Source organism: Chiloscyllium punctatum, chromosome 44 (genome assembly GCF_047496795.1).
Source record: "Chiloscyllium punctatum isolate Juve2018m chromosome 44, sChiPun1.3, whole genome shotgun sequence".
Classification (NCBI taxonomy): Eukaryota; Metazoa; Chordata; class Chondrichthyes; order Orectolobiformes; family Hemiscylliidae; genus Chiloscyllium; species Chiloscyllium punctatum.
The window spans coordinates 43,049,681-43,062,255 of record NC_092782.1 but is presented as its reverse complement, the minus strand read 5'-3'; the positions used below and the strand labels follow the sequence as shown (position 1 = coordinate 43,062,255).

The 12,575-nt window shown below is 42.8% G+C and overlaps 1 protein-coding gene across 5 annotated transcripts in view; it reads right to left on the bottom strand.

Annotated features, from left to right (window-relative positions):
• The window catches only part of LOC140466929 (golgin subfamily B member 1-like), a 73,147-nt gene extending 64,170 nt beyond the window's left edge, over nt 1-8,977 (bottom strand). For 3 of the 5 annotated variants that reach the window (XM_072562779.1, XM_072562784.1, XM_072562782.1), the window contains exons 1-4: nt 8,781-8,909; nt 3,695-3,803; nt 2,862-3,014; nt 839-985 (exon numbers count right to left, since the gene is read on the bottom strand). In XM_072562779.1, the coding sequence (XP_072418880.1) occupies nt 839-985; nt 2,862-3,014; nt 3,695-3,796 (402 nt within the window). In that variant the 5' untranslated portion in view covers nt 3,797-3,803; nt 8,781-8,909. Of the gene's footprint in view, nt 1-838; nt 986-2,861; nt 3,015-3,295; nt 3,462-3,694; nt 3,804-8,780 lie in introns of those variants that run through there. The other 2 variants (XM_072562781.1, XM_072562783.1) reach the window with 2 other exon arrangements.
• Nucleotides 8,978-12,575: the final 3,598 nt, after the last annotated feature.

Sequence of the window (12,575 nt, the reverse complement as noted above, 5' to 3'; positions counted from 1 at the left end):
TTTTAGACACTGACTGCCAGTAATTGGGAAACTATGACAAGTCCAGCAGTAGTCTTTGATGGTTAGCTGCATGTCATTATCAGTGTGATTAATATTGATGGCATCAAGTGACTGAGAATTAGAATTCTTTCCAATTGACTCCAGGTCAGAGTTAGATATTTCATTTTGGATGTTTCCTGAACTCTGTGTTGGAAAGCTACCTGCATAAAGCAGCAGGGATTGTGTGCCACAAAGCAATGAGGACAGGCACTGCAAAGCAACAAAGGGCACTTTGTAACTCTTCATGACAATTTTTTTATCTACTTCACTTTCTCTCAACTTGTTTGTGGTGAATAGGATCTGGCATTGTGTGCTCTGGCTTTAAATCTGAGGTTCCTCAATAAAGTCACCAGCCTCAAAAACTGCAATTAGGTTATGACATTTCAAGTCAGGTACATTTGTGTAATTAGTCAAGCAACTGTTTTAAGCTACATGGATGGAATCCTTAAGACCATATACCGATACACAATGGTTCAGTGGTTACCACTGCTGCCTCACAGCACCAGGGACCTGGGTTTGATTCCCGCCAGGGGTGACCGTCTCTGTGGTTTGCACATTCTCCCTGTGTCTGTGTGGGTTTCCTCCAGGTGATTCGGTTTCCTCCCACAGTCCAAAGATGTGCAGGCCAGTGAACTGGCCATAGTGTTAGGTGCATCAGTCAGGTATAAATATAGGGAATGGGTCGAGGTGGATTACTCTTCGGAGGGTCAGTGTGGACTTGGTGGGCCAAAGGGCCTGTTTCCATACTGTAGGGAATCTAATCTTTAAAAAAAACACTTAAGTTTATCTGGTTCCTTACCTCAGCAGAATGCTCCTCTGGCTGTGATGAGGGAATGGATAATGTTTGTTTCTGCAGTTCCTCGATCCGAGCATTTAACGAGACAACCTTTGCTTTTGCCTGCAGCTTTAGTTTTGCCAATTTGGCATCAAACAGCTCCTTCTCCTCCTGTGAAATAATCAGAGGTTCACTGTTATTAAACAGTGCACTCAAAACAACTCCCCCTGCTGCTATGGTCAGCAATCTACCAGCTTGTGTAGAATCAGAGTCACACATACCAAAATGGGAATGAAATAGTGTAGAGTTGGGTTCAGCTCCCACCCACATATAGTGTCAAGCATACACACACAGATATTAGTTTTGATCTCTATTACAAGGAGGATACAAAGGCACTGGCAAAAGTGTGAAAAATATTGATAAAGTTCATAGAAGAACTGAGTGGTTATGTTATGGACCAGACCAGACCTCCTCAAAACGTTTTAAGGTAGCCAGACCCTAACTTTTTATATTTCGTTTAGGCAAATGTAATGTGGATATGGCAGGAGTGATGCAGCTGATCAAACCACTCAGCCTTAAACAAAACAGAAGTAATAAAATATTATGGATGAGAAAAAACGAACAAAAGAAAACAGAATTTAGAATAACAACTTATCTGATAATCCAACCGACACAATATCTAAACTTGACAAAGCTGTTCCAATCCCTGCAACATCTCATAGACACATCCTTTGGCAAAGGTAAATTTTAACACAGATTCTCAGAGGTAGGAGTTTTCAGAAAGAAAGTTCAGGCAAGACCTCTGTTGAAATATGGAACTTCTTTTCACTGTCCCTGCCTTACTAGATCCGCTAGAGTTTTTGACTGCTTGCTAAAACTAAACCAGACTAGAAAAAAAAAACTGAGCTGGGAGAACTGGCCATTCTTCAAAGTAACCATTTCCAGACAAATCCGCACCTCTGTTTTTACAACCACTCTTGAAAAAAACCTTGTTAAAGGGGCAGCATTGTCACAGGTATACCCATAGGAAAAGATCATGGCTACCCTATATGCTAAAGAAAAGTGTACACTGAGTGATACCATAGAGGTCTTCAAAACTATAAATGAATTTGATGGGGTAGATTTAGAGATGTTACCACATGTGGCAAACATCAAAACAAGCAGGTATAAATATATAGCTAGTCACTATTAAATCCTGTAAGAAATTCAGATGAAACTTTTTAAAAATATTTCTTTTTATTAGAAAAGGTTTTATTCTTTTACAAATTTATACACATACAAAAAAGAAAAACAATATAACAACCTTATATTACAAAAATGTTAACAGGAAACTACCTACTACTCTATAGAACAAATCAAAACTATCACAAAAAATACAAGACAATCTTTCCACATTGAGATTCAATAAGTAACTGTACTTAGCAAATTAGGTTAGGCTGACCGAGATTAGATGAGACAACCCAATCCAAATTAGAATAAGTCAAATTAGATATAATAATCTTGAATTAACTCAAATTAAATTAAAATTAAACTAAAGTATGTTACACCACTCACCGTACCCCCACCAAGGCTCCCATCCACGGGAGCATCAATTATAATACCCGTATTTATCAAGCTTCTTCCTTCAGGGCCCCTGGACCGTCAAACCCGGCCCCCATGGCTATACAAAGGTCCTGGTCCATATAAATGTAATTTAAAAAGGGCTGTCACGCCTTATAGAATGGTTCTGTTTTCTGGTGCACTACATGTGAGATAATCTTGGTGGGGGGGTGGGGGGGGGGGGGGGGGGGGAAAGGAGGTGGTAGCTTAGAACAGAGATTCTGAGACTTAAATTTAAATTTATATAAGGAAAGTAGGAGGACAGGAAAAATATGAAAACCAATGGGAACTGAATTCAACCATGATACACAGAAGAAATTATTTTGCCTAATAACGCGAGGTGTTTAGTATAATCAAGTGGAATCCTGGAGGTATATACTATGACAGAAAAGTTGTGTGAGAAATGGTACACCTCTCATGCAGATCACAGTTAAACTCCATAACTCACCTTCATTGCAATCTCTTTACTCTGAAGCTGCAAGTCTTTCTCACGTATGAGTTCTTTGAGCTGATCCACAAGCTGCTCAGTCTGTGCCAGACGCTCCAACACATCCTCTGATATCTCAGGACAGGCCTCCATCTCAGGCTGCTGATTGGTCTCCTGCACAATGCAAATAAAGTGGCAGAAAAGACCAGCACTCTCTCAAGGGTCTAACCCATCAGGGAAATTACACTGGTTTTAGTAAAAGAATCTCCATCACAGAATATATGCATTCATTTTTCATCCAGCAAATGTTAAAGATCATTTGAAAAACTGTGCAGTAAACACTCAAGCAGGGCACTAGCAGGTACATCTATCCACCCAATGCAAAATACCACAGAACTCTGAAATAAAAACTGGAAATATACAGCAGTCTGCAAGGAGAGAGAAATAGTTAATACCTCATTTTGGTCACTTTCATTAGATCTCAGAGAAACTTCTCCCATCACAGAACTTCAAGCTGAAGGAAGACATTTAGGGCAGAAAGAAATCTGGAGAGAGTAACATAAAAACTGGAAGCGGTGGAAAAACTCAGCAGATCTGGCAGCACCTCTGGAGAGAGATGAACAGTTTCTCAGAGATTTGGAGCTTCTTCTCCAGTGATAGTGACACCTAGTTGAAACAGAAAATGCAAATACTTTGACTACTATCAATAGGCCCATGTCAACATTAAAGAAAACAGTTTAAGTAACTGAATGAAGAAAGCTTGCAGACTAGATAATTAAATAACAAATGGAAGTTGGCAAAGGTAAATGTGAAATGATGTGCTTTGATTGGAAAAGCAGAATCACGTAACTCACCACCTCCTGAGAACCGCTGGTCCCATCTCCACTATCATCCCCTGAAAGATCCTGCAGCACAGTGTTGACACCCTTCGCCAGGTCTGACAGCCGACTCAGCATGGTGGAACTGTACACAGGACAAGAAAACAATGTCAGACTGTTCCCCTACCAAGGTAAATTGAAAAGGGGAGAAAGAATAGGATGGAAATTGGAAACTCATGGTTGGGGGATATCAAAACTTGGGATTGTAGGTGGAAAGGAAGGTTTGAGACATGAGGCATCCACAGTTCTTAGATTTTGATGAAGAACAAAAAAGGGCAGTGATCTTGTTTTTAACATGATGAGGAGGTGCCAGTGTTGGACTGGGGTGGACAAAGTTAAAAATCACACACCAGGTTATAGTCCAGCAGGTTTATTTGGAAGGACAACTTTTGGAGTGCTGCTCCTTCGTCAGGTAGCTAGTGGGGCAGGATCAAAGGGCACAGAATTTATAGCACAAGATCCAAAAGCCAATACTAAACCAAAGTCACCTGCTTCTAAGCAAAGGGATGCAGCCTTCACCAAATTGTGCAACTTGTTTTATAACAATATTAATATGTAAAACAGTTCAACGCCTCACTGGAACATTATAAAATGGAGTAAAACGCCATGTCACATCAGAAAACATTAGGACTGCTGACCAAAAGTTTGGTCAAAGAGAAGTGCATTAACGAAGGAAGATGAGGTAGACAGCTGAAGTGATGGAGGATGGGAATTCCAGAGCTTAGGCTTCAGACAACCAAAGGCAGATTCACCATTGGTAGTGAGAGTAAAATCAGGTTGTTTGAGATGCAAACTAGAGACATCTAGATGGGTTAAGATTAGAACAACACCCTTCTTCAATAGAAAACACGTCATCGTATAAAGGGTGGTCCAAATCTAGAACTCTCTCCGACAGAGCTGTAGATCCTCGAGTTCAATAGAAATGCTTAACATTATGATTAATAGATGTTGCTTAGCTAAGGATATTGAGGGCTATGTAATAACATCATGTACACAGAGCTGAGGTACAATTCAGCTCTGATCTAACTGAATACTAGAACAGATTTAAGGGACAAAATGACAAGTTCCTCTGCAATTTAAAGTGTCTCCATAAAATTAGGTATTTGACAACAAATCAGCAGGGCAAAAAGATTCCAGAGTACATTTACAAAATTGTGTTTGGATGCTAACAGCTAAATATAGCATTATGTTAAACCTAAAATAAAGTCATTCCTTTTTTAAAATTCAGCCTTGGATTAGAATAAATCCTGAAGCCACTTTAAGGACATGCATTAAATCCTGTCCGACACTCTTCTATTGAGCCTAATACGTAAACAACAGAAGGTCATTGAGTTTGGATCATTGCCCTCATATTTACTGCTGGCTGTTTACATCCTGGTTTCACTAAAGTTAATGATCTAGGCGAGGAAAAGGCTCGAATAGCTGCAAAGAGACTTCAGGAAGCAGGTTTAGCAGCTGAACGTAAAGATTGGAAATCTCTATTATGTTAATATATAACTGGAGATGTAAACTAGAAAAAAAATCAGGGAATTCAACCTGGAAGTGAAGATAGCTTTGGCATTTCAAGTAACATTGATACAGCTTAGTGACTGGTGCCAGGGGACTGGAATGTAGAAGGGTAGCTATTTAACCTGGAGTGGGGAGTAATTACTTAACGCAAATGGCTACATTTACTAATACAGGAATAGTAACAGGCCATTCAGGCCTTTGAGCATGTTTCTCGACTCAATTCGGTCATTGATGATTTGTACCCAAACTTCCATTTATCTGCTGTGACCCCAAAACAGCGAAGCCAAAGGGAGCTAATGAAGTGATGAAATAAAAAGACAAGCTTAACAATTTATTCAGCGAGAAGGGGTCATGGAATCTTTTTTACAAGTCAAATAGCAGGTAGAAAGCAATGGAAACACACGAAGTAAGTTGACAAATTAAAACAATAAGATGGACATGCTGTAGAAATAAGGAAATCAAAAACAGAAACAGAAATTGATGGAAAACCTCAGCAGATCTGGAAGAAAAACCACTACTAATGTTTCAGGTCTAATGACCCTTCAGTTCTGAAGTAGGGTCACTGGACCCAAAACATTCACTTTGTTTTCTGTCCACAGAAGCCACCAGATCTGCTGAGATTTTCCAGCAATTTCTGTTTTTGTTTCTGATTTCCAGCATCTGCAGTTCTTCTGGTTTTATTTTGTTTAGGGATATCAAAGTAGTCAGCCAAATATTTAAAGCAAGAGATTAAGGATCGGCAGAGTATGAACACTTGTTCATACAGATGGGGTGCTGAGGCTGTGGAATACAGTGCTCGGGTTAATGATGTGAAGCAGAGACTGTGTCAATATTTAAAAACTGTTACATAAATGATTGCAGAAAATATGCAGATTGGACAGTTAAGTGGCAAATGTACTTCAGCATAGATAAATGCGAGGTGATTCACTTTGATAGATAAGTAGAAACATGTACAGGACCCTTGTCAGAAGGCTCATAGGGAATCATGGCCAATTCTGGTCTATCAAGTCAGAATCACTGAATAAAGTGAAAAAGAAATCAGATGGTGTGAGAACAGAGAGATTACAGGTTTCAGAAAACAGATGCAATATTGAACAGATTGTCTTCTGTTTCAGAAAGCAAGAGATCCAAAGACAGCTGAAAGACATCTTTAAAACAAAGAATGGTTTGGAAATGCTGGGGTGGAATGTTTCTATTGTGAAAGAACGCAAAACTAGGGAGTCAGAAATAAAAGACAGTTACAAGTAAATCCAAGTGAAATAAGGAGAAATTATTTTACTCAGTGTGGTGATAATGTGTAACTCACTACCACAGCCAATCTTCTTTGGGATAATGAGAATAATAAAAAAGTAAAGTTTCACAATGTTGAGTTTTTAATGCAAATTTTATAAATGTGTGAAACAGTAGCTGACCACACATGCAGAAAACAATTCAGTTAACTGTCTACATAACTGAAATGGGCTCATTTTATATTAGTGTACTGGCATAATTGTAATCTCTTCTGTTATTTACAATAAATCAGCAAATCCTGATAATACTGAAAGTGCAATTAAACGCTTGGACATTGATTTCTTGCAGATCAATATCCAGAAAAAATCTTATGGATCCCGACACCTACAGCCTGTAATGTAGTCGAATGCCTGAGTACCACAATATCTAAACAAAAGGTCACAGATCCATTTTCTAAGTAAGAAACCACAATATTCAGCCACAACAATCTGTTCTTATAGAAAGATACACCAGAAAAAGAGGCAATTTGACTGTGTCACATACACACAGTTTAACTTAACATCCAAAAGCTTGTGGTCTGCAACATTAATGAAGCAGATGGGATTATGTGGCAGCTTCAGTGGCTATGTTCCAGATATCAGCTGACAAATTAGGAGACTTATCGATTTTAGTTTCATAACTTGCTCAGAAATGACTTGAACTCATGGCTTCTCTGGGTTTGGGGCCAGAACCACAAAAGGACTGCAGTCTAGACATTAAGGTTATTCAAATTCTCCAAAAACAAACACGATAATACAATAAACCACCTAACTCACAATAGGACGGCGAAATAGGAAAATTGCTGCCATTGCAGACCAGATTACAAACATTTATGTTTCTACCTCATCCGGGTGCTCTAGCCAAAAATTATAAACTGGTTCCACAGTCTCTGGACACAATTGCCTCGTTGTTGAATTTGAACTTTTATCCTTGTATCCCATTTCCAGGTTACACCACCTTGTCTACACTTTTCAGTGCAAGCAGTTTGGTGATAGGGGATGCCTGGTGATGAGGAAGGTGGGCAGTCAATGAATGTAAAATCAGGGCAGTGTTTTTGACATTGAGCCTACTTTTCAGGCATCACTTTCTTATAATTGATCATGGACAGGCATGGGTCAGTGGGCCTCTTCTGAAGGAGAATCATAGACTCAAAACATTAACTCGACTTTCTTTCCACAGATGCTGGGTTTTTCCAGCAATTTCTGTTTTTGTTTCTGATTTCCAGTGTCGGCAGTTCTTTATTTTATTTTTGTTGAACCCCACATTACTGCCAGTCCATAGGAAAACCATTCAGAAAGTGGGCTCACCAGCAGGATGCACTCACTATAGCACTTTATTATAATCTAAAGGTAAAGACTGTAGATTAGTGTATGTATTTCATGACAGCAACATCTCATCTCATCACTCAACTCTGATATAAAACTTCCCCACCTCACAGGTCTCGTATCAGAGTTCCCATCTACAGACTCTGGTTTCAAGGTGCACAATAGCAGACCATGGTATCAGTATATCGCAGCCCACCTGAAACCCCAGACACTGGATGCCTCCCCACATCTTGGCAATCGGGTTCCACATCCCTTCCCCTTCTGAAAGCCTCGGCAATTGGAGAATTCTGCCCACCTCCAAAAGCCCAAGCCTTGGACAATCAGGGTCTCCTCCACATCCTCCCCTCCACCCCCAGCCTTGGACAATCAGGGTCTCCTCCACATCCTCCCTTCCACCCCCAGCCTTGGACAATCAGGGTCTCCTGCCCCTCCGCCCCCCAGCCTTGGACAATCAGGGTCACCTCCCCATCCCCCTCCACCCCCAGCCTTGGACAATCAGGGTCACCTCCCCATCCCCCTCCACCCCCAGCCTTGGACAATCAGGGTCACCTCCCCATCCCCCTCCGCCCCCAGCCTTGGACAATCAGGGTCACCTCCCCATCCCCCTCCACCCCCAGCCTTGGACAATCAGGGTCACCTCCCCATCCCCCTCCGCCCCCAGCCTTGGACAATCAGGGTCACCTCCCCATCCCCCTCCGCCCCCAGCCTTGGACAATCAGGGTCACCTCCCCATCCCCCTCCGCCCCCAGCCTTGGACAATCAGGGTCACCTCCCCATCCCCCTCCGCCCCCAGCCTTGGACAATCAGGGTCACCTCCCCATCCCCCTCCGCCCCCAGCCTTGGACAATCAGAGCCTCTGTTCTTCCCCCTCACTTCGCTCTGCAGGAACCAACTCCGCTCCCCAATCGAGGCAGAGGCCCAATGCCCCTGAAGCAGGCCCCGCGGGCTCCTGGCTCTACCTGGGGGGGCCCTGCCGTGGGCCGCGGCGCGGAGACCGCCCGAGTGCGGGTGGGGTGAGTGGGGGACGGTCCCGGCGCTATCCTCCCCCCACCGGCTCCGCGCTCCCCCTCTGCCGAACTCTCACCCGCCTCCTCCGCGAAGAGTAGCCACATCAGCACCGTGACCCGGAACCAAAACTTACACCGTGAGGGGGCGGGGGAGGGGCGAGGGGGGGGGAAACACTTCCGGGACCATCCCCATGGCAACCGGCAGCGTGTGGGAGAGAGAGAGAGAGAGAGTCAGTGAGAATCGACAGCAAAAAAATCACAACAAAGGGAGAGACTGAGCATCAACAAACAGAGAGAGAGAGAAACTTCGAGAAAGAACAAAGAGAAATACAAGAGGATTCGCAGGATAAACGAGGAATAATTCAGTGAAACAAGGATTAAACTAAAATCACACGACACCAGGTTATAGTCCAACAGGTTTATTTGGAAGCTCTAGGTTTTGGAATTCCTCCATCAGGTGATGGTGGAGGCTAAGGTCATGCTGACAGAGTTTTGTAGCCACAGGAGTCCAGTGTCATGTCGGTGTGACCCCAGTCCCAACACCGGCTCCTCCAAGTTTAAATGGAACAGTTCAGAGACAGGGACAGGGACAGGGACAGGGATGGAGGTGTCTGTCTCAAATCTATCCCTCACCGCTTCGTGGCCTGTTGGAGAGACAGCTCCTCCAGATTCAGACACATGGTGATACACCGCAAAGTGGATGTGGCCAAGGGAGTCCTCAACAAGAACTCCTCCTGACCCCCATGAAGTTAGCGAGTTTTGAGAAGACTTGTAGCTCAGGTTGAGGTTCTGGATGTAGGTTTGCTCGCTGAGCTGGAACGTTTGTTTTCAGACATTTTGTCACCATAATATCATCAGTGAACCTCCAGTGTAGCACTGGTGGTATGGCCTGCTTTTTATTTATGTGTTTAGGTTTCCTTTGGTTGGTGATGTCATTTCCAGTTCTTTTTCTAGGGGGTGATAAATGGGATCCAATGTATTTGTTGATAGAGTTCGGGCTGGAATGCCATGAAGTTTCATGTAGTCTTAGAGCTGTACAGCTCAGAAACAGACCCCCTCAGTCCAACTGGTCCATGTTGACCTGCTATCCTAAGTTAATCTATTCTCATTTGCCAGCATTTGGCCAATATCCCTCTAAACCCTTCCTGTTCATGCATCCATTCAGATTCCTTTTAAATGTAATTTTACCAGTCTCCATCACTTCCTCTGGCAGCTCATACTATACTTACACCACCCTCTGCATGAAGAAGTTGCCACTTAGGTGCCTTTTATATCTCTTGCCTCTCACCTTCAGCCTATGCTGTCAAGGTTTGGGGAAACAACCTTATCCATATTTATCCTATCCACCCCCCTCATGATTTTATAAACCTCCATAAGATCACCCCTCAGTCTCCAACACTCCATGGAAACTAGCCCCAATCTGTTCTGCCTCTACCTATAGTGCAAGCGTTCCAACCCTGGCAACATCCTTATGTAAATCTTATTTGAACCCTTTCAAGTTTCACAACATTCTCCCTATAGCAGGGAGAACAGAATTGCACACAATATTCCAAAAGTGGTGTAACCAATGTCCTGTACAGCCTCAATATGACCTCCCAACTCCTATGCTCAATGTGCATGGTATCAGATCAAATTTTAAGAAAGAAACCTCATGCTGATTTATTACTTAAGTTGGGGGGGGTGGGGGTGGGAGGTTATAATCCTCTGTGTTCAGTGCAACACAGGAAGTGTTGTCATTTCCTGTGGTGATGTCATTTCCAGTTCTTTTTCTTGGGGATGATAAATGGGATCCAAATGATATGATATAAATTTGCTGAAGGGCATAGTTGCCATACTGGACTTGGGCAGTTGGTGAAAGAACCAATAAGAGGGAATAAACCTCCTTGATCACATCATCATCATCAGTCTATTATGATAATGTGCAGCTGTTACCTTGCTAAATATGATAAATTTAGAGCCAATAACTCAAAACTTCAAAACCATGAGACACTGGATCACTGTCATCAACAGAATTGAACTCCACTTCAATGCCTGGTTTAGATCCTTCTCTACCATCACAATCAAGTCAGGGAAGCAAACCCATTTTAGTGAGGAATGTAGAAGAACATGCCAGAAGAAGCACCAGATATATGTGAAGTGCCAAACTGGCGAAGCTATAACAATGGACCACAAATTAAACAACAGAAGCAGCATGCTGTAAAAGTAGCTATGCAATTCCAGGGGGTAACAAATCCATTCAAAATTCTACACCAATGTTGCCTTCTGTCTAAATGGTGCTAGGAAATTGTTTCCGTTAGGCGAGGAGACTAGGACCTGTGGACACAGCCTTAGAATTAGAGGGGGTAAATTCAGAACAGAAATGCAGAGACATTTCTTCAGCCAGAGAGTGGTGGGCCTGTGGAATTCATTGCCGCAGAGTGCAGTGGAGGCCGGGACGCTAAATGTCTTCAAGGCAGAGATTGATAGATTCTTGTTGTCTCGGGGAATTAAGGGCTACGGGGAGAATGTGGGTAAGTGGAGTTGAAGTGCCCAGCAGCCATGATCGAATGGCGGAGTGGACTCAATGGGCCGAATGGCCTCACTTCCACTCCTTTGTCTTATGGTCTTATGGTCTTGTACATTCAAAGAACTAAGAAAGAAGCACCATGAATGCATTCAATTACAATGGTGTCTAATCCCAGCAAGTGAGTGATTAAGGACAATGCTGAAATATTACAAGCATTTTCAGCCAGAAGTGCTAAGTAAGTGATCCATCATTTTTTCTTATTCACTCTCAGGATGTGGATAGTTTATTGCCCATCCCTAGTTGCTCTTGAGAAAGTGGTGGTGAGCTGCCTTCTTGAAATTTTGCAGCCTGTTTGGTATAGGTGCACCCACAATACCATTCCAGGATTTTAACCTAGTGACACTGAGGGAACAGCCAATTATTTCCAAATCTTAATGACAAGTGGCTTGGAGGGGAACTTGCAAGTGATGGTGTTCCCATAAATCTGCTGCCCTTTTCCTTCTAGATAGCTGTGGTTGTGGGGTTGGAAGATGCTACTGAATGAGCCTTCATCAGCAGGATCTTGACCTCTTCCTGAGCTTTCCACTATCTCAGATACCAGTCTTTAGTTAATTTGGTGCACCAGTCCAAAATCAAGAAACATCTGAGTGCACTGGATATACCAAAGTCCAACATTGCAACTGTTGTGCTGAATAACTTGTGTCCCAAAGCTACGCTGAAACTCTAGTCAAAGTATTCCACAACAGAAATAACATTGACCTCTATCCAACACAAATTGCCTAACCTTAACCCTAACTCGAACACTAAACCTCTGGCATGTGAACAAAACACAAAGCAAATCTATTCGAGCCAATAAACATTCCATTTGCATATATAAGGCAGTTGCTGTCTTCCAGCTCAGCACTGTCCCCATGACTTGTCCTACCTGCCTATCTTCTTTTCTACCTATCCACTCCACCCTCCCCCTGAACTATCACCTTCATCCCCTTCCCCACTCACCTATTGTACTCTCTACTACTTTCTCCCCACCCCCACTCTCCTCTCATTTATCTCTCCACCCTTCAGGCTCTCTGCCTGTATTCCTGATGAAGGGCTTTTGCCCAAAACGTTGATTTTACTGCTCCTTCTGGGATGCTGCCTGAACTGCTGTGCTTTTCCAGCACCACTCTAATCTGGACTCTGGTTTCCAGCATCTGCTGTCATTGTTTTTACCTTTAACAAGGAAGTGTCAAACTATTTCT